This window comes from Natrix helvetica (genome assembly GCF_964273705.1).
Source record: "Natrix helvetica genome assembly, chromosome: 3".
NCBI lineage: Eukaryota > Metazoa > Chordata > Lepidosauria > Squamata > Natricidae > Natrix > Natrix helvetica.
Window position 1 is genome coordinate 166,854,161 of NC_138549.1, and position 25,508 is coordinate 166,879,668.

A 25,508-nucleotide genomic window follows, 5' to 3' on the forward strand; every position below is an offset into this window, starting at 1 on the left:
TCCAGGTGTGGGAGCTTTAGAGAAATAATTGGGAAATAAGACCGATTTGCTTCAACTGCTTGTTTTCAGGGCAGAGAATCTGTGTTGAGAACACTTCTACTGTGTACTAGTTGGCCTCCTGCACCACAGTGAGAGGGGGGCGTTTTTACCTTCCCCAGGCTCCGGAGGCTTTCCTCAAGCCTCTGTGAGGGTGAAAACTGCTTCCCCCAGGCACCTCCGGAAACTTTCCGGAACCTCCCCGAACTTCCACATGGGCTCTGCATTTACCTCGCATCCAAAACGGGCCTCATGGAGACTCCTGGGAGGGGAGGGTTGGGCAGGGCCAGCCAGAGGTAGGATTTGGAGGTTCTCTGAACTGGCCATAACATTAGCTACAGGCAAACCCATAGCAGCCCACTTTACAATGTACCTTACAATGTGTGTAGAAACAAATTATTTACAATTAATCTCTCTCTCTTGTTCACTCTCCCGTTGTTTAACAGGGCCAGTATGGAAACTATCAGCAATAAAATGACAAGCACCCGTGTCAAATTTGTTTCAATATTTATGTCCAATTTTTTGGAACTTGGCAAGTCTTTTTTTTCTCCCCCCCTCTTCTTCTTTTTAAATGATTGATGATTGATGGATCGTAAGATGTTGGATACCGCTGTAGCACAAAGAAGCGTTTGTATGTGAAATAGTATTCATTTCATGCTGGATATGAAACGGTGCATTACAATCCTGGCAATGAGGCGATGTTTGAACGGTCTGGTACATTTTGGTGCTGCTGTTAATAATCCTTGGAGAGGTTCTTCCGTCACTTCTTCCCACTTCCTCTTTTGACGTACCAAACCCATTTGAGAAACCAAGAGGTCACAAAGTTTTTGTTGACCTGCTTATTTTTTTTTCCCCACAAGATCATGGACAACCTAGCATCCTTCTCATCTGATGGACCACCAAGAAGCCGGAAAATGTTTGCGGGTGGTGTGACAAGCACGTAACTGAATATATCTCTCGTTTTCTGTTCACCCAACTGGTTGGGCCTTGGAATATCCCAACCCAGATGTATTTCAGCTGTTCAGGGTTCACTTCCTTTGAAATGCGCTGGTCTTCGTTAAATTCTAATCGGGCTCAAGGTATTCTCAAAAGTACTTAATTGAGCTATGATCGAAATCACAGCTAGTGGGATGCAGGGATATATACATTTGAGATTTGCTCAATGTTGTGTTTGTGCGACAGCAATTTTGTCTATAACTAACTGAGGGGTGTCAAACACAAGGCCCACGGGCCGAATTTGGCCCACAGGGTGCTTAAATCTGGCCTGTAGGGCTGGCCTCGAAATAGCAAAGGACCAGCCCACGGTGCCACTGCTAGCGAAAATGGGCTATGTGGGGGCAGCACCCCATTTTCGGCCTGGATAGCCTTCTGCAGAACCCCCACCTCCCATTTTGGCCAGTAGGGTGCTGCAGGAGGCCGTCCAGGGTGAAAATGGGGCACGGGGGGGGGGGCACATGTGCAGCCCCCCCTCTCCATGCCATGTTTTGGCCAGCATGGTGGTACAGGAGGTATCCATTCCACCCGACAGGCCCACCTAGGACAATGCTGATCTGGCTCTCGAAGAAATCCAGTTTTATACCCCTGGACTAACTCATCCTCAATTTGTTAGAACAAAGAATAATAGGGTTGAAAGGGACCTTGAGGCAGTGGTGAAATCTAAAAATCTTTGCTACCTGTTCTGGGCGTGGCTTGGTGGGCATGGCTTAGTGAGGGGTCATGTGACTGGGTGGGCATGGCTATGTAGTCATGTAACTCGGGGATCAAAAGACAGAAACTCACTTTAACAATGTCCTGCTGGAGCAGGGTTGGACTAGATGACCTCCAGGTCCCTTCCATCCCTGGATTATCCTCTGAAGCTGCGTCTAGTGCCAGGTTTGTAGTCCTTCCTTCCTCTCCTTTTTCCTTCCCTCCCTCCCTCCCTCCTCTCTCTCTCTCTCTTCTTTCTTTCTTTTTTTTTCAACACTCCCCCACCCCCCGTTTTTGGCTGAGCAGGCCTCGGGGAAGCCTGCTGAGAGCAAAAACAGACACCCGCCCATCCCCGCGTTTCCGGAGAACCTGTAGTAAAAAAAAATGTCAAAAAAGTTCCGAAGATCAACTGTGCAACGTGCAATCGTCGGACTTTTTTTTTTTAACTTCTTTAGTATTTTTTACTATCGGTTCTGGGAACCAGTAGCAATTTTTACTACTGGTTTGGGTAAACTGGCCCAAACCAGTAGCATTTTACCCCTGCCTTGAGGGTCTTCTAATCCAACCACCTGCCCAAGCAGGAGACTGTATAGTATACCATTCTGGATAAATTACAGGTCGTTCTTGACTTACGATCCCAATTGAGCCTAAAACATCTGTTGCTAAGCGAGACATTTGTTCAGGGAATTTTGCATCAATTTACGAACTTTCTCCCCAAAGTTGTTAAGTGAACCATAGTGGTGAGTGACTTGGTTGTTAAGTGAATCTGGCTTCCCCACTGAGTTTGCTTGACAGAAGGTTGCAAAAGGGGACCCCAGGACACTGCAACCGTCTTAAATATGATTCAGTTTCCAAGCATCCAAATTTTGATCATGTGACCATGGGGATGCTGCAGTGATCGTAAGTGTGAAAAACAGTCTTAACTCAGCTTTTCCAGTGCTGTTGTAACGGATGTTCACTAAAAGAACTCTTGTAAGTCAAGGGCTACCTGTATTTGATTATTTGATTGCCGGATCTTAAATCTACATTGGAAAAGACCTGGAGATGGGATATATGATAGCGCCTAACAAATGAATACCAAGGAAACATTTATCTGCAGAAACATTGGCAGATGTTACAAGAAATGTATGTTGACCCGAAGGTGCTTTCTTTCAAAAGGCTTTCAACTGGACTTTCTTGTTTTGCTGGAAGACGTTTCACTTCTCATCCAAGAAGCTTCCTCAGTTCTGACTGGTGGAGAATGGAAGGATTTATATTCCTTTCATTCCCAAGCACTTTGAACCTGGCTCACTGAGAATCTCCATAGACAAATGTACATTGAGCTTTTAGCAAAAACTGCTTAATATTCATACTGTGATTTGGGGTGTCCCCTCCCCCAGCAAATTATAATTATTGTGTATTAAAATACACATTTATCCTATGTATTTTCACCTTAGTTAACCCCCCCCCCCCCGGCCGCTTTAAAAAAAAACCCACCTACTAATCTTTTTCTGCCAGTCAACGATATTACTATGACATGTATTTGCACTCTGGAAGGCTAAAATGCAGATTTTTTTTTAATGCTCAACTCAAGATTCTTTATTTAGCAGTGGGTGAACTAAGTCATAAGTTGGTACGTATAGATTTGGCTTAATGTAATTTTTATGTTGTATCCTCAGAAGAATAAAAAGCAGATTTAACAAACTATGGTTGAAGAATTCCAGAGTCACCACGTAAGGGAGATGTGTGGCATAAAAATGTAATATATAAAATTCCGGCTTAGCATTATAAGTGAACGCAGCAGGTGTTCAAGTAAATAGGGACTGTTACTTCAGAGCAGGGATGTCAAACTGAAGGCCCAGGGACCGGATGCAGCCCGCCGGGTGCTTAGATCAGGCCCGCAGCAGGCTGCCCTGGAAACAGCGGGCTTCTGCCAGCAAAATGGAGCTCTATTTTGCGGGCAGAGGGTTGCAGGAGCCGGAAATGGAGATTGGGAGCCCGTTTTCGCTAGCAGAGCGCTCATGTTGCCCCCTGGCCACACCCCCCATCCTCCCTGGGCCCCCCAAGGTCAAACACAACCCTGATGCGGCCTTCAATGAAATCGAGTTTGACACCCCTGCTCTAGAGCAGAGGTAAGGAACGATGGCCCCTTTATGACTTGGGACTTCAACTCCCAGAATTCCCGAGCCTTAGGAATTCTGGAAGTTGAAGTCCACAAGTCATAAAAAGGGCCTATACTCTAGAGGGACCCAACCAGTGGTGAAATTCTTTTTTTTTTTCTACTGGCTTGGTGGGCGTGGCAGGGAAAGGATTCTGCAAAATCTCCATTCCCACCCCACTCTAGGGCCAGCCAGAGGTGGCATTTGCTGGTTCTCCGAAATACTCAAAATTTCCGCTACCGGTTGTCCAATACCTGTCAGAACCTGCTGAATTTCACCCCTGGACCCAAGCAATTTTCTGCAGTCTTAGTCTCTTGAATTAACTAGCACAGTTTCGAAAACAGACAAAATTTGCTCAACTGGTATGGAAGAATCTTGCCTATAATATTATTCAAAGCCTTATTTTCAATCTGCTTTCGCTTACATTTTTCAAAGTTTTAGACCGTGCCCCAGAGATTAACAGGGACAAAAATTAATTAAAAATAATAATAATCTCGGAAAAGTACAGATGAGACATCCCCACACCACAAAATCTCACTTTAGGATTCTCATCTATGGATAAGAATATCAGTAGCCAAACTATATTGGTACTAAGTTAGTGGTTATTAAAAAAAAAAAGTAGAGGGAACGTGCAAAATAATGTTCTTAACGAATGTTATATTCTTTTTCTCTCTTTTCTATCCAAAGGAGCTTGGATAACAACCAATTAATTAGTTATCAATTAAAGGAAAAACTCCGATATATCTAGTACTACAAATAGAAAGCAAATATTTTAAAAAACTATAACAACCTGCCTGCATTTTAAGAGCTGGAATGTGTTCCTAATGTTCTTTTCTTCCTTTAAAAAAAAGTTTCCACTAGGACCAACTGAAACTCTCTTAATATATTCTGTTTTGTGGTACTGTTCCTCCCACCACAACCTCTATATTTGGCCTACTGGCAGACAATGCCTGCTAAAAATTGTTGAAAAGAGCAATTGAATGTACTGACCTGCAGCTACTTCTGGCATTTCCCTTGGCTCTTTGTGCTGAGGGAGGGAATGAAAATTGCACCGTTATTTAATCAAAACAAAGCTAAATCCCACGATGAATTCATGGGAAGCTCCTTGCTGTTTCCTTGGCAACTATATGGGATAGTCTCAGGGGTGGGATTCAAAAATTTTAGCAACCGTTTCTCTGCCTGGTTGCTGGGTGGGCGTGGCCATGGTGGGCGTGACCTACTTGGCCTCCTGCACCACGGTTGGGGGGGGGCATTTTCACCCTCCACGGGTTCCGGGGGGCTTTCCTTAAGCCTCTGGGAGGGCGAAAACAGCCTCACCCAGGTTGCGGAGGCTGGAAACAGGCTTGTTTCCGGAACTTCTGGGAGGCCTGTTTTTTGCCCCCCCAGAGCCTCCATGCGGGCCCTGCACTTACCTGGCATCCAGGCTTCGTGGAGACTCCTGGGAGGGCAGGGTCTGCCATGCTGTGTGGGCGGGACCAGCCAGTCCTTGTAATCAGTGGTTCGGCGCACCAGATGTAAAATTAGCATCCGGTTCGCCCGAATCAGTCCAAACCAGCTGAATCCCACTCCTGGATAGTCTTTATTGTCTTCTTTGAGAATGGTTTCATCAACTCCCCTGTCTAGACTGTCGTCCTGGGATTACCTGATTGTCTCCCATTCACGTATTACCCAAGCCCAAGTCTGCCCAGCCATGGTTTGAGTAGTGTGAGAAGTCTGGATCAAAATATAATTTATTCTTTATGCTGTTTCCATCTTCCCTTAAAATATTAACAGAATCCTCAATGAACTGAGAATCCGTGTTTCCACTAGATAAGTGACAGTCAAGCTGAAACTAAATTAATTAAGTAAAAATAGCAAACCGGAGGGGGGAAAAAATCTAACTTCCCCAACCCCAAATAAGTTGCCCAGACCTAATCGACATATCAAAGGTTAAGGTCTGTAAACACAAAGTTAATTAAATTAGTTATCGCAGCGGAACTGCATATCCACAAGAATAAACATCACGGATGACATATGTACACACAGATGCCCTTTAAGGGTGACCCTAGAATCAGTACGTAGACACTTCCACACCTAGGACAAGCTCCCCGATAAAACTAAAGGAAAACTTTGGTTTTAGGAATAAATATTTCTTCTTTCCTCCTGGCTTAAATTGGAACCCCAAATCATTCTTCTGACAGTAGGTGCCACCACTTGAGGGGAGATGGCCCGAAAACTGTGGACCAGTGTTTCTCAAATGTGATTTTAAAATGTATGACTTCAACTTCCAAAATTCCCCAGTCAGCCATGGTGCCTGGGGAATTCTGGGAGTCGAAGTCCATACATCTTGAAGTCACATTTGAGAAATACTGCTGTGCATAATGCTTCTTAAATACCACCAGAGGATTAGTAGGAAAATAACTGCTTTTATGTTGGAATTGTAGATATCCAAAAGGTACAACCTACCTTGTTTTTTTTGTTTTTTTTACCACCTTTGATATTTGTTTCTTCTATGGATGTATTTTTTTTCTAGCATTACTGAAAACCACTTTGGAAAAAGCCACAGCAGCATTTAAACACGAACAAACAGCAACATAGCATCTGTTGGAAATGTCTTACATTAAGAATTTCTTGAATGTTGTATATAAATTGTATTTGAAAAACGCGCTTTGGAAATAGTTTGTACATTATTTCCTGATTTATACTTGATATTTAGTGTTAATATTTCTAACTGTTAATAACAAGATAACGTGTGGTGATTTTTATGTATTGATGTGAAAACGAGGCAATGCCAGCATTTTAACAGTTTCATTACTTGTACCATATTTTCTGTTTTGTAATACAGAATGTTAAAATACACTTTAGGTTTAAAAGACTGGATTGTGAAGCCAAGCCTGGGCGCTTTTTCGTATGACGGAAAGACTTTTAAAAGGACTGGTGTAATCATATTTGAAGTCTGCCTTTGTTTTGTTTTGTTTTTTTAAATTTGAGATTTAATGAAAATGATACATAAACTACGTTCTATTTATAATATTTGGAAATATTTCAAGTAAAGATCATTGCATGAGAAAAAAGCATCAATGTCACTTTTCCAAATTGTAATGATCAAAGTCAGGCTTCAACCATTTCTCTTTTAAGCAGAATAACTTTCAGAAGTGTCAGCTGGAACAGAAAAAATTGTATTCCTAGAATTTTCAACATCTCTGCAGAGTGACAGAATTACTAGTCCTGTTCTTGGGGAAAGATAAGATTCTTTGAAATGGAGGTTAGCATCTATTTGGGATGCTTTTATCAGATTCCTGCACTGAACCTGGGTTTACACTTGGTCTAAAGCAGTTTTTTTTAAAACGTGGCAACTTTCAGATGTGTAAACGTCAACTCCCAAAATCCTCCAGACTGTATGCTGGAGGGGAGATTCCAAGAGTTAGAGTTAGGGTTAGGTCTGCAAATCTTAAAAGTTGCACATTTGAAAAACACTAAATCTGAAGGGATTATTTAACTGATCTGTTTGCACATGTTGCCCTTTAGTATATAAAAACTTTCCAAAGGACTCACTGAAGAATGATCAAAAGCAACCCAAAAACTGTGCCAGCAGAAAAAAGGCTTAAGGCAGCAGCCAAAAGAAAGATTTGGAGAACATAAACGATTTTGCAAGAGTAGCATCTAAGTGATTTTCAGCTTTGCCAACTTAAGACGTGTGGATTTCAATGCCCAGAATGCCCCAGGAGAATTCTGGGAGTTTAAATCCCCACATTTTTAAAGTTGGCAAGGTTGAGAAAACTGATCTAAGCAAGGTTGAGAGAGGGAATCCTAGGCCCGCGAAGGTAAACCTATGCCACGCAGAGCCTTCTCTCCAGGCATGCCAGCCAGCTGGTCTTTGGGTCTGTGTCATGCATGCATGGGGGAAGTGGGGCACATGGACGTGGGGGAGCACACATTGCAAATTGGGGGTTTGTGCCCCCCTTCTCCCCCCCCCGCATCCCCATTTGGGCCTGGAAAGCCTCCTGCACCAACCTGGAAGCCAAAACAGAGTGCGGGGGTGCCATGCGATCCCCCGTGTCCCATTTAGGGCCTGGAAAGCCTCCTGCACCAACCTGGAAGCAAAAAATGGGGGGGGGTTGAATGCAGGGGGAGTCGTGTGCATGCATGGGGATGGGGAGTTCAGGGGGAATCACACGTGCATGTTTGGAGGGTCACGCATGTGGGGGTGGGACACGTGTGGGGGGTGCACACATTGCATTATGGGGGTGGGCATGCAATTTCACCATGCAACAACAAAAAGGTTAGCCATCCCTGTCCTAGGTCATAGTTATAATGGGTTAATTAGGTCTTCATTAATTACAGGGTTAAGTGCATGATTGTTCTCAATTTAAATTTAAATATAGGTCTCTTTTTCTATAGATCACCTGGTTATTGCATCTATTCATACTAGGAGAACCGGAAACAGATTGATGATGTGTATTCTGATAGGCTTGAGAAACCATCTTTTCCATACTAGCATCCTGGCAACACATACCATTGTTTCTTTTAATGATCTATTAACTTAGTCCAGTGTAGTGTGGGACTGGTTGATCTTTTTCAGATACCACCACAATTGATGAAGTCACTGAATGGGAAGCTAAGTGCATTCCTGGCCACCCACACATCAATAATAAATCACACAGTTTTCCCTCTATTAGTTCCTCGTGACAGGCCAGTGGGGAAAAATACTTCTGATTTTAACAGCGCACAAAAATGATGTTGGAAGAAAAATCTGGTCCGTTTCCAAGGTGGGAGAAAGATGCTGAAAATAACATGGGAGGCAGGCCGTGTGGAAAGGAAGCCTCTGTTTATTTGGATGCCAGAATCTTTATAGTGACAGCAACATGTTTCTGGGGTGGCTGACCAATTGGCTGGTTGAATGGGTGGATTTTTATAGGGTTCTGTGGAGTTTGATGATTGAGATGCTCCAGGGGGGTTGTGCAATGTAGTGAGCCTTGTGTCTTTTGCTATTCTAATGCTGGTAGGTAAATCCTATTATGTCCTAAAGGTCATGTCCTGTTCTTAGTATTTGGGTGGGGGAATGTAGATTTTTAGGAGTCTTGTTTTTTCTAGTTTTTTAAATCCCATCAGCTCCAGCCTTCTGTGGGAGCTTGTGGCTGAAGCAAGTGGGAATAGCTTGTGGGAATAGATTGGCCCAGTCTTTATGAATGGATATAAAATCTCCATTCCAAAAATACAATCTCTTCTGCTTGAGGCTGTTTTTCTATGGCAGGAAGACTGAGGCTGCTTTCTGCCTTTAAGAACATGTTTCTCCACTTCTCCTTTGGGGAATTATAATATGCTGCCTCTTTAAGATTCCCCAAAACATTTCATTCTCTGTGGGGGCAGGTCCCCCCCTCTTCCCAATGAAGACTGCCTTTGCAATCGGGTGGGAGTGATTTGAGGATAGATTGTTCTAGTGGTTAAGGCACTAGGCTAGAAAGCAGGAGTTCTAGTTCCACCCTAGACGTGAAAACTGGGTAGATGTTGTGTTGCAAAGTCATGTCCGACCCATCGCGACCCCATGGACAATGTTCCTCCAGACCTTCCTGTCCTCTACCATCCTCTGGAGTCCATTTAAGCTCATGCCTACTGCTTCAGTGACTCCATCCAGCCACCTCATTCTCTGCTATCCCCTTCTTTGGGCCAATTGCCAGGAGACAGAGAGTTCTAGTCCCGCTTTAGGCATGACGGCCATATGGTTGCCTTTGGGCCAATTACTAGGAGAGTGTGAGTTCTAGTCCTGTCCTAGGCATTAAAACCAACTGGGTGCGGCCAGTCACTGCGTCAGCCCAACCTGCCTCACAGGCTTGTTATTGTGGGGGGAAATAGGAGGAGGAGGAGGAGGAGGAGGAGGAGGAGGAGGAGGAGGAGGAGGAAGAGGAGGAAGTATTAGATATGTTCGCCACCTTGAATTGCTTATAAAAATAATAAAGGCAGAATGTAAATTAAATAATTGTGCATTTTTCCTCTGGATAAATGGTGGTTGCCTGTCCTTGCATAGGGCCATCAGATGAGTGAAGTGGAAGGATAAGGATTTATCTCTCTGGTTCTTTACTGAAGTTACAATTCTCTTTATCTGCAGATCTGCCACTGCCGGGTTGCAAAATCTCTATCCTTTCCTGCTTTCCGCTGCCTTTTCTTGCCTTCACCAATATCCCTTGTGGGAAAATATTAGGCGGCATATTTGTGTAACATTCCAAACCGTAGCTTTATAAAGGTTTCCCAAACTGCAAGCAGATAACAAATTAAGCCATTGTGGTTGATCAAACAGCACTGTATGTACAATTTCTTAATCCCAAGTAGGCGAAATGGGTGTTTGCTAGGTTGTGTGAATCACTGGCCAACTAACTTTGGCTATCCATTGCTCTGTGTCTTTATACAAATCCAGTTCAGTATAATTAGCGCAACAAATTAGGGTTGAATTGAATACTGTCAGAATGTCCATCTGGGTTCATTTCCAAGTGAGGAAAAAGACACTGGAAAGGTGATGGCTGTTTGGAAAGATGGTTTAATGGTAGACAGGAACACATGCCTTGGAGCTCCTGGGTAAAAAGGGAAGAGATGCTGAGAGTCCCTGGGTTTTATGCCCTCTCTGTGCTTTGAACTTCCTGGGACACAGGAAGAGTATCCTGATTGGTTGCTGTCAGAGGTTACAGTTAGCTTTGTAGGTTGTCTGTGTGCTAGGTTTGGTTGAAACTTGGTGGGTGGTGCAATGAAGAGCAATGAGCTCTGCCTGAAGGGGGTAGATCTTTTGTTATGTAGAATAGACTGGCTCAGGCCTTAATAGTCCATTGACAAAGGTGGGGTGCTATTAAGAGTGAATCTGTTTCCTGCCTAAAATCATCTTTCTCCATTTCTCATCCAGGGAAATATAATATTCTGCCTTTTTAATATTTCATTCTTCTAAGGAGAGGGGTGGGTGCTAACTTTCTACAATATAGTGCGTCTCATTTACCCACAGGTTAATATATTGTATAAATACATACCTCCATCAAGGTAATTGATGGAGTTCACCTAACAGGCAGGTTTGTGGGTGAATCGGGGGCTATCTGGGAGTTGGTCCAAAGTATCTACAGGCATTCCATTCTGAAGAAGTCAGTGGTTTGCCACCACTTTCTTCCAGGATGGGAGACCAATCCTGGAAGGATTTGAATGGGAAACCACTAGGATTCCCAGCTGTTATTTATATTCCAGCTGCTAGCTGCTATTTGGATGGGAGGCCACTAGAATTTCCTAGTGGTCTCCCATCCAAAGAGCTGCTAGCTTTCTCGCAACTGTGTCATAGCGGCCTGCCTCCTAGCTGGCGTGGCAAACACTAGTCCTCCCCACAAAATAATTAAATGTGCATAATGTAGTGTTTCTCAACCCTGGCATCTTTAAACTATGTGGACTTCAACTCCCAGAATTCAATATTGACTAGGGAATTCTGGGAGCTGAAGTCCACATATGTTACAGTGGCGAAGGCTGGGAAACCCTGGCAGAATTCATAAGAAACGCTTAGTGCAGGGGTCTGCAACCTTGGCAACTTTACGACTTGTGGACTTCAACTCCCAGAATTCCTCAGCCAGTCTGAGGAATTCTGGGAATTGAAGTCCACAAGTCGTAAAGTTGCCAAGGTTGCAGACCCTTAGCTTAGTGTTTCCTTTGCTACCAGGTTCTGGCAATCTCTGCGCAGCTTCCTTTCCTGACATAAAGTACCCGACCTCCACCTTGACAAAGCTCCTCCCCACTTCTGCTAGTCCCACCACGGGTGCTTTTCTTATCCACTCACAACGCCGCGCCTGCTTCTTTCCCTCCAATCCCATTTCCCCAGAGAAGTGGGGGGGGGGGAGGGAAGAGAGGAGGAAAGGCAGCCTCGCGCCACCGTTGAATCCTCTCGAGCACCAAACCGCGCCTGCGTAGGCAATGTCATACCGACTCCACAAGTTTTCCCCTCCTGTCTCGTCTTCCTGAGCTTTGGATCTGCGCAGTAACCTCCCCCACCTCACCCGTTGAAGGCGGCTGCTCAGGTTCTCTTTCTTTGGCCGGCCCTTCCTCGACGCGCAACTTTTGACGTCACGGCGCGCGACGCCGAACAGGAAGGCTCCTCAGAAAAAGGCTGCGCGTGAAGGAAGCGGGAAAGTTTTCCTACCTCGACAAGTTCTCGTACCTACCCCGTTCCTTGTCCCTTGTTCTATGGAGCGGGGACGAAACTGAGGCGCTGTAAAAGGAGCTCCAGTAAGCCAAAGGAGAGGCGGGGGGGTAGGGCAGACTCCCAATTTTCATTTTGGGTGACATAGGTGCGTGTGTGTCTCGGGATGGGAGACGAGACAGCACGTGTGGAAGCGAGAAGCTGCCACGCGTGTTCTTCTCCCTCTGCCTCCCTTTTATTCCCTCTTCGAGGGGATTTGAGGCTTCCCAGGTAACCTTACTCCTACATCCAGCTTTCTGAAGCTCAGCCTTGCAACTCTTGGGAGATGGAAGTCCATTCGTTTTCAGAGTTGCTGAGTTTTATTTATTTATTTGCTTTATTTATTTACTTTGTCACTCATGTACAAATTACATAGGTAGTTTGTACATGAGAATATTCAGAATAAACATGGACGTGAACAAAGGAAATGAATAAACATGGACAGAGAACAAACATGGATATGAACAAAGAATAAACATTCCATTATGAATAAACATGGACATGAATGAAGGGAATGAGTACAAATAAATGGGGATAGTAGGACAGGGATGGAAGGCATGCTGGCACACTTATGCACGCCCCCTTTACAGACCTCTTAGGAATGGGGTGAGGTCCATAGCAGACAGTTTAAGGTTGAAGCTGTGAGGGTTTGAGGATGTAACAACAGAGTCAGGTAGAGCATTCCAGGCGTTGACCACTTTGTTGCGGAAGTCGTATTTTCTGCAATTGAATTTGGAGTGGTTTACCCTGAGTTTGTATCTATTGTGTGCTCGTGTATTATTGCAGTTGAAGCTGAAGTAGTCATTGGCAGGTAGGACGTTGTAGCAGACAATTTTGTGTACAATGTTTAGAGGTCAGCTCATAGGCGGCGTAGTTCTAGGTTCTCCAATCCCAACATTTCGAGCCTGGTGGCATAAGGGATTCTATTGTGAGCGGAGGAGTGGAGGACTCTTCTCGTCAAATACCTCTGGACTCACTCAATTGTGTTAATGTCCGATATATAGTGCGGATTCCTGACAGACGAGCTATATTCGAGAATTGATCTAACACTGGTCTACCTTGCAGGAATATAAACATGGCTGAAATAATCTCTGTCCGAGGAATTTAGAGCCCTTCCACCCAGAAATAGTCTATGCATTAATGAGAGAAAAGAAAAGGGGTTTGCTTAACCACACCAAAAAGTGAGGGATAATCTTGTTACTTTAGAACCAACAGAAACTTTAAACCTGTCCATTTGTCTTCATATTTTAGGTTGGAGCTTGCCGGTATGTTGCTTGACCCCTCCTCATGTAGGTTAACAATATTGGAACAAGTCTTTTGCTACTTCTGCAAGACTTAAGGATGCATGGCATAAAGTTCATACTAAGTAGTTGTTGGAGCTGGAGGAAAAGGTTTTTTAAATACATATTTTACATATAATAGGCCTGTTTTACCTTTCTATGTAAAGTTCCACAACAATAACTTTAATATTTTTGAGAAAGCTGTTTGGAAAGTTTTTTCTAATGCTTTTTACAACCACTCAAAATCAAAAATGGAAGCAATTCATTTTGCTAGCAGCTCATTTTTGTTCCAGATGTGGTACAAAATATGTATGTTCTTTGGCATAGTTACCACCTTATTGTCTGCCCCTTAATGTTTTCTTTTCCTTCTAGGCAATATGCTACAAATAATGGTCAGAGCTTATTTGGAAAATCAGTGGAAGCCAGTTTATTCCCAAATACATAGTTGCTTACTGCAAAAGCAGATTAAAAACTGGAACAGAAGCCTTAGCACAACAAACACACAATGTTCAAAATCGCGGAAAACTTGTAAAAGAAATCTATCTGAGAAGAAGCTGGTAAAGTAAACAAATATTCAGATTAATTACATATATGTAATCTGTAAAATTTTCTTAGCTACTTTTAAAGTCTCTTATTTCTCTTACACAAAGCACAAATTTATGAAAAAATAAAAATAATTAAATAAAGATTTAAGCATTTAGATGAGAATCCTGACACGTTTTCAATATCCCTTGCACGCAAATGTTCTCCTGTGTGTAAGGTGTAGAATTGTATAGAATAGATAGACTTAAGGCTTCAATTGTCTACATATATAATCCACTGAATTTGGGATTTTCCTTTGAATGAAAATGGTTATTGTATATATTTGTTGAATTTGCATCCTATTGTTTTTTTCTCTGGAACACAATGTACATTGTTCTCCCTTTCAATTTTGCACCAAGGGATAATAAATAGGGTAATAGTGACTGACCTAAATTCATCCATCTGTCATTCACTTAATATCTTTTGATAGTGTTCTATATTATCCTAGCTTTTGAATTCAAATATAAAGAAATGAAATATAAAAAATCAGCATCAGATTTTCATTTTAGGTTTTATTAGTGCTGGTTTTCTTGTAGCTAGATTGTATCATTGGTTTGTTTCATTTGGAATATCGTGGGAGAGCTGTGTTAGTCTGTAGTAGCCCTTTTTCCAATGTTATTAAAAGGCATGCTTTTGTGAGTTGCAGCGTGCTATTAGGCTCTGTCTGACTATAACTGTAGCCATCTCTTCTGAGTCCCAAGGTTATGTTAATTGTTACTGAATAAATCTTCTCTTTCTCAGGAGAGAAGTTTCTTAGTGAACTTTGGCTTTTGTGAGAGATTTCAAATTGTTGATTTTATGAATCCTTTTGACAACAGCAAGCATACAAAACAGGCATGTTTTGTGAGTCTAAATAATATAGTAGTGAATATTGCAGCAATTTTCAGTTTCACCACTTGGTGATGCTATGCAAACTTGAGAAAGGATATACAAGTAGTCCTCAACTTATGACCACAAGTGAGGCTGTGCACATCCTTCGTGAGGGATGTTGCTACAAACATTGTGTTGGAGCAAAAGCAAGCTGTACTCATGAATTCAGAAAAATGGAAGGTGATAGCAGTTTGTATTCTTAACTGAGTAATTGGTAGAATTCAGGAAAAAGACCAAGCTATTTCTGGATTGCAGGCCACCATAGTAGGTTTCTCTCCCAACTTTAAATATTTTTTATCAATTGCAGTATTCATCAGATCAATCCTCAATACAAGTCGTCCTACATGTTTCCTTGAGAATTGAACATAAATGAGTATGTTTAGAACTGAAGGCTTTTGAAACTTTAAATTTCACAAATGATTAGCATCTCTGAATATTATGTTGCCCCATTACAGACTCGATATTTTGTCGATCACCGAAAGGTTCGTGTGATAGGAGGGAAAGGAGGAAATGGTATTGCCTGTTTTCTCAGTGAACCTAGGAAAGAATTTGGAGGTCCCAATGGTGGAGATGGAGGAGATGGGGGGCATGTTATATTTAAAGGTAAGAAGGTTACTATCTCTTCTACAGACCTTTTCGGTTTTAAGACAGTCTTATGAGGAGAGGAAGGGGCTTGACTGAATTCTCTGCTAAACTGTCCCTTAGCAATTTCAGTTTGAATGACAGAATTGATCAATGTTTTTGTCGCAAGAGAGACTCTTGGGGGGAGGGGGGAGATAAGGACTTCCTATGCATTTGATCTAGTGCAGGGATATCAAACTCACAGTGCCATGGCAGCATCATGTGATGTATCTGGACTTTTCCCCCCTTCGCTAAACCAGGCCGGGAGTTTGACAGCCCTGATCTAGTGTTACTTCTAAAGTGTTGCAGAACTGCAATAGTCCATCTGGTAGCTGTCCTAACTGTTGGCTCTTAGTCACCTTGCTGTAGTGACCACACTGAGTGAATTTTCAGTGCTTTCAAGTCATGAATCCCTGAATTTTTTCTTCCTTAAATGTGATTAATGTAAACACATTTAATAAATAATTTTAATCCATCTAATAAATCCAAACTAATAATAATAACAATTTGCAATTCTTCCTATTGAAGGATTCAACCTGTTTATTTTAGATTGCAGCCTCATTCTATCAGCCTAGGAGTGGTGCGATGCCTCAGTGTTTAAAGATGCTGTGCTTGCCAGCTGGAAAGCTTGAGACCCGAGCACCACACAACAGGGTGACTCCTGTTACTTGCCCCACCTCCTGCCAACCTAGCAGTTTGAAAGCATGCAAATGCGAGTAGAGTAATAGGTACCATTTCGGCGGGAAAGATTATTGTAGTCTATACTTTCCTGCTGGCCACATGATGATGGAAGCATCTCTCAGACAACGAAGGCTCTCTCCACTGAGAATCAGAGATAAGCACTCTCGATCATGACTGGATAGGGGAAATCTTTAAACTTTTTTTTATCAGCCTGAGTCACGTCCTTTTTGCCATGAGCAAATTTGACAACCCATCAGTCCCATTATCCTCCCATGTTTCTAGTCTAATCCAAGGTTATGGACTTTAAAGGGTCAAAGGATTTTCTCTCTGTAATAAGAAAAAGATTGATTGACGCTCTCTGCTGTTCTCCTGTGTGATTTTGGCTGTTGAGGGAGAGAAATGACTTCAAGGAAGACTTACTTACCTTCACCCTTAATGAAGGATTTCTCACCTGAGCCAAAAGTAGTCTAGATAGATCTGAGAAAAATGGGAGGCAAAAGAGGTGGACAAATTTTATAAAAGAACGCCAAGAAGAGAGAAAAAAGAAAACACATAACTGGGCAGGGTAAATATCTTTCCTCTTAGCCTGAATAAATAGATTACTGAAAGATTACTGCCCTGAAATGGCCTTCCAAACTCCTTTTGATTATCAAAATAATTTTTGGAGCTGGAGCTGGATGAGTCATTATAAGAAATATGCCTATTGCTCTGACTAACCAATTTTGTTTATTATTCTGGCAACGTTTCCTTACACAGATTTGCCCCCCCCCCCCAACACACACTGTTTTGCTAAGAAAACCAGCAATGAAAATAGCAACAATCAAATGGGTTGCTTCCCAAAATCTTAGAATTTGGTCATTTAATGGCCCTATCAGTTTTATTAATAAGGGGAAATATTTTTTGCAGTTCGTAAATGAGTGGTTTAACCACACTGAAGCTAGGTTCAGGGTAAAATTTAACAGGAGGCATAAATTGGGGAACATTAAGCACCATGCATGTCAATGGACTCAGAATACTCATTCTCAAGTGTGTTGTCGTCATCGGCCTTTCAGTCATGCCTGGCGCTCAGCCCTTCTATGGACCAGCTCTCTCCATGCCCTCTGTCTCCCACAGCCTCCTTCAAATCCTCCATCCGCATCTTTGAGTGCAGGCAGGCATCAATTTTATACATTTTTAATGTATTGAATCAAAGATACTTCCTTATAGTAATAAAACATTGAACTGTCAAAAATGTGCAAAACAAATGCTTTAGTAGATGGAACATAAGTGCTTTGATCTATTTTGTTCCCGTTTTGTGAGAGCATCTAATCCAAGAGCTTCTTTCAGAATACTTGCCTTGCTATAAATTCAGCTATTAAAACCAACACTCAGTTCCCAGAATTTTCTTAAATTTGTTTGGTAGAGAATCTTATGAAGATTTTGCTTTATTTACATTCCTATGTCATCCGACTGGGTGAATTTGAACCAGTTATATTCTCTCTCAGTTCAACTCACCTTTCAGGGTTGTTACTGTGGGTAAAGTAAGAGGAGAAAAAAGTATTAGGTATGATCACTGCCTTGGGTTACTTATAAAAATAATAAAGGCAAGGTAAAAATTGTTTTATTTATTTCTTCATTTGTCCATTCATTTCTCTTGATGTAGCCTTACAATAAAGTAGAATTAGTTCATCTTGCCATTTGCACGCATGCTATATGTATGTATTTTAAGCAAATAATTAAAAGCATGATTATTACAATTACAAAATGCAAGATAAAATATAAAGGAGGCCAGATTTTAAAAATCCAGTAATTCAAACAATGAAACTGCTTACAGTCTGTTCTGATTAGAATGGCCTATAAGCTTGCTACATATTAATACATATGTAAATATATGAGGTAAAATAAAAGAACACATCAAAGTATGTCTTATCATATGTACTTTGGTTTAATTCTCACATAAACAAGAATGAATGTTGAGAATTTAACTGCTAAAACAATGGGATCATTAATTATACTGTTCTTGAAATTGCTAGTAAATACAATAAAAATATGAATTGCAGTTTGTCTGCCTAAGTACAGTAATTTAATAGTTTGAAATTGGTGATCTTAAGTTATCTTTGCAAAAGTTTATTTAAGCACTTTTGTCATTTAGGGAAAAGAGCAGCTGGTATATCAGAAAGTAAGGAACAGATGGTATAATCAGCATTTGGTATAAAATAAAAATATAAGATTTGGCATTTATGATGTGCTCCTATCCAAGAAACAGTTTGTTGACTCATAATTAATCAACACAGCGTTTTTTTTCCTTTTAAAAAAAGAATTCATCATTAGCGTGTTGAAATTTAATATTTTATTTTTGACAGTGGATCGGCAAATGAAATCCTTGGCCTACCTCAACTCATTTTATAGAGGCTTCAGTGGGGAAAAGGGAGGAAGCAAAAACTGTTATGGAGCAGGAGGCAGGCCCCTTTATATTAAGGTAAGTTTTTAATATGTTGTTAGATGGCCAAAATTTTGAGTTTATAAAAGCTGAATCTCTATTGTCCTACATTTGGAAGATTGCTGAGCTGCTGTTTGCTCACAGATAGGAGCAAACAGCCAAGGATTGTAAATTCTTAATCTCTATTTTACTTAAATTTACCTTTGTTTTGTAGGTACCTATTGGTACCGTGATTAAGGAAGGCACTAAGATTGTAGCTGATCTCAACCATCCCGGGGAAGAATACGTTGCAGTCTATGGTGGAGCTGGGGGCAAAGGCAACCGTTACTTTCTGGCTAATGACAACCGAGCACCGACAACTGCGACTGCAGGAGAACTGGGTCAGGAAAGGTCCCTTCACTTGGAGCTCAAAACTGTGGGCCATGCAGGGATGGTTAGTTTGTTTGTTTGTTTGTCAGTATGATACTCTGAAGAAACAAATGTTTATGTTAAATCAGGAATGTTGGAACATGGGAGATATGTATGCAGGTTTAAAAAATGCACTCCTTGCAGAGGTGGGCTGCTGCCGATTCGCACTGGTTTGGGCGAACCGGTAGTTAAGATTCTGCGCAATTCAGCGAACCAGCAATTCCCACCACTGGCTGGTCCTGTCTCCGCTTGTTTTCCGGGCGGTTTACCAGGAAACGGCCTGAAAGCAGCCAAAAAACAGGCACGGGTGGGGCCAGCCAGTGGTGGGATTAGCCCCAATTGGCTGAATCCTACCTTTGCCTTTGAGGTGAGTCTCCGAGAGGCGGGGCTGGGTGTGATGAGTGACATCACACACCCAATCACATGACCAACTGGCCATGCCTACCCAGCCAGTTGTTAAGTTATTCAAGTCCCACCACTGACTCCTTGGAATCATTAGGTGCCTCCTTCCCTAAATTGAAAAGCAAGCTAGGGACAGATGTGGAAAATTTAGGTGGTCACTAAGAATTGACAAGAACCTGATGACACATAATTTATAGTATCTGCTTGTTGAGTATTGCTTTGAAATTCTTGGCTTAGAGATAATTGACGATCAGACTAACAACAGCCGGGTAACTTGGGAGTAGGAAGGCAAAAGAAGGCTTCTTTTGCCATTATAGGTAGTCCTTGACTTATGACCACAACTGAGACTAAAATTTATGTTGCTCAGCAAGGCAGATGTTAAACGCGTTGAGACCCATTTTATGACATTTTTGCCACAATCGTTAAGTGAACCACAACAGTTGTTGAGTAAATCGTGTGATGGGTAAATGAATCTGGCCTCCCCCATTTGACTTTGCGGAAGCTGACTGGGAAAGTTGCAAATGATGTCATGTGACCCCAGGACCCTGCAATCTTCATCAATACATGCCAGTTGCCAAGGACCCAAATTTGGATCACGTCACTGTGGAGATGTGGGAAAAAAATTTTCATGTCACTTTTTCCGGTGCCGTTGTAATTTTGAACGCTTACTAAATGAACGGTTGCAAGTCAAGGACTAGCTGTATTATGTTTTTCAGCCTGTAAAACAAATGGCTGAAGGGATGAAGCTTCTAAATTTTTATTTATTTAAATGTTATTTGGCTGAATTTAATCTAATCCACCTAGGTCAGGAGTGTCAAACTTGCTGTCAGGGTCCCAAGTAACACCCCCAACGAAAGAAGACTTCGAGGCTTGAGTTTCCTCAAAGTTCCATTTTATTAGAGATGTCATATTGGCACATGTGGGAAAACCCGAATGTGAAAGTTTCCAGGTTTGCTCCATCCAAGTGAAAGTTCAAGTCCCTGCCCAGCACCCACATGTCCATCACGTGGTCCAATCAAGCACCGTCCCAACTGGAGATGCCTCCCAGTCAATCTACTTCAGGGGCAGGGCAGAATGACCTTGACTCTGAGAAAGGAATGTTATATCTACCCCACTCCATATAACCCCACCCTCCCAGTTTTCCACAGCAATAATTGTGGCAGGCCTGAAAGCCCAACGCAAAAGGCCTGACACCTGCGTCATCACGTTGCCGCTGTAACGTGACGTATCGTGACTTTTTCCCTTTGCTAAACCAGGCGTGGCCGTGATCAGCGCATGACACATCAGGCCTGTGGGCTGTGAGTTTCATACCTCTGACCTAGATTAACTAGATCATTAAATCAAATCTAGTTAAAAAAAGAAAAAAATATGAAAGTTGCTCAATTCGTGTTCTACCTTGCCAGTTGACTTAAATGTAATATTGAAGTTAAAAGCTATCTCCCTTTCAAATTGGGCTCTTAATTCCAGATTGGATTCCCCAATGCTGGGAAATCGTCCCTTTTGCGAGCAATCTCCAGAGCAAAACCTGCTGTGGCTCCTTACCCATTCACAACCCTGAATCCTCACGTAGGCATTGTTCACTACGAAGATTACGAGCAGATTGCAGGTACGTCTTCATATTTCCTTCTTTTTTAAAAAGAAATGACCTTCACAGTATTATTTCCTGGGAAAAAATAAAGCATTTTGTGACAGCTGTTGTGGCCAGCCAGCAGAGTTGGGCAGCAGATTCGGAAAGTGAAGAGGTTAGGGAGGAACATGGGCCAATCTTAGAGTCTGGAGAAAACTCTGATGAGAGCTCTGTGTCAGAGGCAGAGAGGGGGACAGAGCCGTATGCCAGTTATCAGCTGCCTTCAGAGGCAGACATCACTGAGGCAGACAAACAGCTGGAGCTTGTTCCCAGTGTGTGCATGCGTAGAGTTGCCAGACGAAGGGAACAACTAAAGAGTAGGGGCTGACTTGGGAGTAAGTCCAGACAATGAATGGCCCCTCCCAGAGGAAATAAAAGAGCGAAAGGGGAGTGGAGTTTGCAGGAGACAATTAGTTTGATTAATTGGCTCGTGAGTCTCTGAGACTCCTTGCCAAGTTCTGCAGATATTGGCCTGTCAGCTCTCCAAGCCAGATAAGGTCTGTGACTATAAATCCTCCCTTGAAAGACTTTGCCTGCTATGAATGAGCAGAATTCACTGTAAATTAATAAAAGGGGTTTTAGTTGGGACCAGGAGTTTGCTTCATGCTTTTGGGAAGTCTCGGTCAGAACAGTGATATCACTTCATAAGTTTCTTCTAAGTGGGGTGGGGGGTGGGGAAGAAAGCTTAACTGCAGATCACCCTTTTTCATGACCCAAGATTGGAAAAGAATAAAAAGAAATGTAAAAGAAAAAAAAATGAAGCTCCTGTAAAAAAAAAAAAAGATGAAAATTACAGATGAAGGCTAATATATGTGTCCAAGGATAATATTGCAGGATCCAATCTGTGCCAGTCTTTTGAGCCTTCGGACTCGTGCTGGAGCCCATGCTCAGGGAACTTCTCTCTAGCAGAGTGTGTGTTCTTTGGGCTGTTCTGTGTGTGGTATTTATATGGTGCCTGTTGTATGAGGCTTTTTGGATGTCGACTGGGCTTTTGATAGCTGGCTATTAAGTCTTTGGCTGTTTGCTTGTGCCGCCACCAGCTCATCGAGTACTTAAGAGGCGAGGGCTTGGCAGCACCTCTGGTCCCCGACCCAGATTGGATCTTGCAAAAATTGAAAGTGTTTTGAATGTCTCTCATTGTATGTCTGCAAACTAATCAAGGGGTCTTGAACATGAGGGTATCCAGCTGCCCCACAGTGCTCTAGGATTTCAAACAGTGTTCCATGGAATCCTAGAGTTCTGGAAAACTTTGATGAGCTTCTCTGGCGAAAAAAAAAATCATGTCAACACAGCCAATTTTCTATCATTACAATTTTGCCTCGTGATGAAGGATTATGGGATTTCTTTTCTTTTCTTTTTAATAAATTCCATGGCCTGAAAAATTTGGAAAACTCCTGCTCCAGCTATCCAGATGCTGATTTTTTTCCCCCAGCCAATTTTCCTCTTTGTTTCATTCTCCAACAACCAGAATTTTATTGATCTCTTGCTGTTTTATTTTGCAGTTGTAGATATCCCTGGAATAATAAAAGGAGCCCATGAAGATCGGGGACTTGGTTTGGACTTTCTGAGACATATAGAACGCTGTTGCTTTCTCCTCTTCGTGTTGGATCTCTCTGTGGCTGAGCCCTGGGCTCATTTGGAAGCCTTGAAGTATGAACTGGAACAGTATAAAGTTGGCTTGTCAAAGACGCCTCATGCCATTGTTGCAAATAAGTTTGACCTTCCGGAATCCAAGAACAACTTGCTTCTCCTTAAGGAGCAAGTGAAGCAGAGAGTCATCCCACTTTCTGCTCTGACAGGAGAAAATCTGGAGGAATTGTTGGTGCATCTGAGAGAACTCTATGATGAATATCTGAAATCAGAAAAAGAACAGTTTCGCAAGCCAATGAAATGGTAGTAACAGAACTCTTCCATTATCACATTGAGATAGGAAGAACAATTGGAGTGCAGGCGTGGACAGGAGGGATACAAGCAGAATGAAATTTCTTTTTATTCTTTAATGTTGCAAGGAGATACACAGAGTCCTACCAGCAGAGTGCTGCAGGAGCAGATAAAAAAGAATGGTCGATCTGCACGAACAATAAATTAAGCAAAAGACGAGTCCACCAAGCAACAGAAAGTGACATTTTCTTAAGCCTATTGAGACCTACAGGGCGTAATTTAATCAAAGCAACATTCAACAATTTAATTTAAAAAATGTTTATTTATTATATTATGGCATTTCTGTACTACCAATTCCAACTCCAGGCAGTTTACAAATTCTTATAAACATCAAATATAGCACCATAGAAGTTCCGCTAGAATTGCACTTAAAACCCATAATAATCCTTCCCAAACAACAGCGTAAATCAGGGTTGGGCAGTTAATTTTCTCAAGGGGATACACACAAAACTGGGACTGTTGTTCTCTTCCAAGGGGAGAAAAGGACTCTTGAGTATCCCATGTCTGGATGTCTGCATTGGATGAATCACTTCTCTTCGGGTCAGGCTCTCCTGAACCTATCTGGGTGCCAACTTGGTGACAACCAACACAATATACATACACACTTGAAACTCAAAAATACACTAAGGCAGAAGCTTGTCCACCCAGGATAAGACACCCAGACAAACTGGGCAATGTGATATATGCAGCACAATGCAGTGAGATGTGTACAGATCTGTACATTGGAGAAACGAAACAACCACTTCACAAATGCATGGCACATAGGAGAAGAAATACATCAGGACAAGATTCAGCAGTCCATCTGCATTTGAAAGATAAAGGTCACTTTTGAAGACAGTAGAGTCCACATTCTGGACAGAGGACCACTGATTTGAAAGGTCAAAAAGGGCAATTATATTAAGATTAGAACAGCCCACTCAACAGGTGGGGAAGGATATGACCCCACTTACCTCCTGATTACAACAGTCCTTTCAGCAGTTTCAAGAAGCCTCCACACCCATTTGCATTATTCAGATGACTGAGGGTGGCCTCCATGATCCTCAGAAAGTGCTAATGATCACAGGACTGCAAGGAATATGAATCCATCCTCTACCATTCGGTCAGAACCGAAGAAGCTTCTTTGACAAGAAGCGAAATGTCTTCAAATAAAAACAAAGTCCAGTTGCCTTTTGAAAAAGCACCTTTGGGACTTGTAGGGTTTGTAAGTGATGATCAAGAGTATGGTGGCTCATGTGATTAGAATGCATGATGAGCCAGTGTTCAAGATCCAACTGCTGCTGTGTAACCGGGTGAGCTCTGGTCATTCACTCCATCTCCTGCCAACAGACGCACCAAAGGTGGTTCCTATTTTTCTACTTGCATTTTAACATGCTTTTGAATTGCTAAGTTGGCAGAAGCTGGGGCAAGTAATGGGAGCTCACTCCATTATGCGGCGCTAGGGATTCATGCAATGGTAACATTTAGGAGGCTGTCCTGTTATGCAGGAAGGCATCTGGTCACAAAAAGGACACCCAGATTCTTCCTATAGCCCAACCTAACACACTCACACAAATATTCCCTTGATCGGCATCAACATTTCTCTGAGGAAATTTTGCCACTCCTTTCTTCCCAATGGCTACGGACCATGTCTACAAAGCGATATTCACCCAGCAAAAAAGCAAAGGCAAGTCACTTCCTTGGTCAATAGTTGGGGGCAGAATTGGAAGGTGTGACCTACTGCATTTTAGTATTTACCTTTTAAAAAACAAAAAAAGCCTTCATACTGTCAATAAAATTGCTTAGTTGTGTTAGAAGGTGACAAAATGTTGTGAGCATGGAAAGAATAAAAGGTGCTTTTTTGCTATTCACCAGAGTGTTCCTTTATTTTGTAAGGAACATGTTTTTGTTTATTCTGCTTCCTTCCTTGATGGAAAATGTCAGAGCAGAAAGTTTGATTAATCATTGTTAATTAAAATAGCAGGTGGAGAAAGATGGCTGGCTCCCATTTGGTAATTCAATACCATGGTCCCAATTCTTATTAGTTTTTCTTGCGCCTGCTGTGAGCAACACTGACAAACCTACTATTACATTATCTATAAATTACTATTATTTTAATGGGACAACAGACATACTTCTAAGCTTGTGTCACCCAACAAGGTAGAACAGACTATAGGTAGCCTTCAACTTAACAGAGAGTATGTGCATTACGGTTGTAAGTTATGACAATTATAAAGCAGGTCTTTGATATGCCCAACTCAATTTTACAAGGATGTGTGTATGTGTGTGTGTGTGAGAGAGAGAGAGTTCTTCAGTAACCACAGTGGTCCTAAAGCAACCACTGTTGTTAAGTGAACCAATTGTTTGTTATGGACTGGTTTTGCGGAAGTAAATGCTGACTCTTGTGAAAAAAGTTATAAAGTGTCATGTGACAGTTGTAAATATGGTCCAATTGCCAAACACCCAAAATGCAGTCGTGTGATTGCCGGTGGGTTGCTTTTAAAACTTTGGAACCTTGTTGCAAGTACTTCTTGAGGGGTCATTCATAACTATGAATGGTTGAAAATCACTATCTGTAGGAATCTGGGTATGGCTAGTCCAGGGAAAACAGGGACTAGGGGTGACACGATAGCAGTATTCCCATATCTGAGGGGCTACCACAAAGAGG

General features: G+C 42.1%; 2 protein-coding genes across 2 annotated transcripts in view; both read left to right on the forward strand.

The window, feature by feature from the left end:
* The window catches only part of SS18L1 (SS18L1 subunit of BAF chromatin remodeling complex), a 38,302-nt gene extending 31,515 nt beyond the window's left edge, over nt 1–6,787 (forward strand). Inside the window, 1 exon segment of the mRNA XM_081949751.1 lies at nt 483–6,787. Within this exon segment, the coding sequence (XP_081805877.1) occupies nt 483–509 (27 nt within the window). The 3' untranslated portion in view covers nt 510–6,787.
* Nucleotides 6,788–11,880: 5,093 nt separating this feature from the next.
* MTG2 (mitochondrial ribosome associated GTPase 2) lies at nt 11,881–24,833 on the forward strand. The gene is made up of 7 exons (XM_081947048.1): nt 11,881–12,080; nt 13,686–13,870; nt 15,221–15,368; nt 18,410–18,525; nt 18,701–18,919; nt 20,764–20,902; nt 22,426–24,833. The coding sequence occupies exons 2-7, from the start codon at nt 13,691–13,693 to the stop codon at nt 22,818–22,820; spliced, it is 1,197 nt and encodes a 398-aa protein (XP_081803174.1). The 5' UTR covers nt 11,881–12,080; nt 13,686–13,690; the 3' UTR covers nt 22,821–24,833.
* Nucleotides 24,834–25,508: the final 675 nt, after the last annotated feature.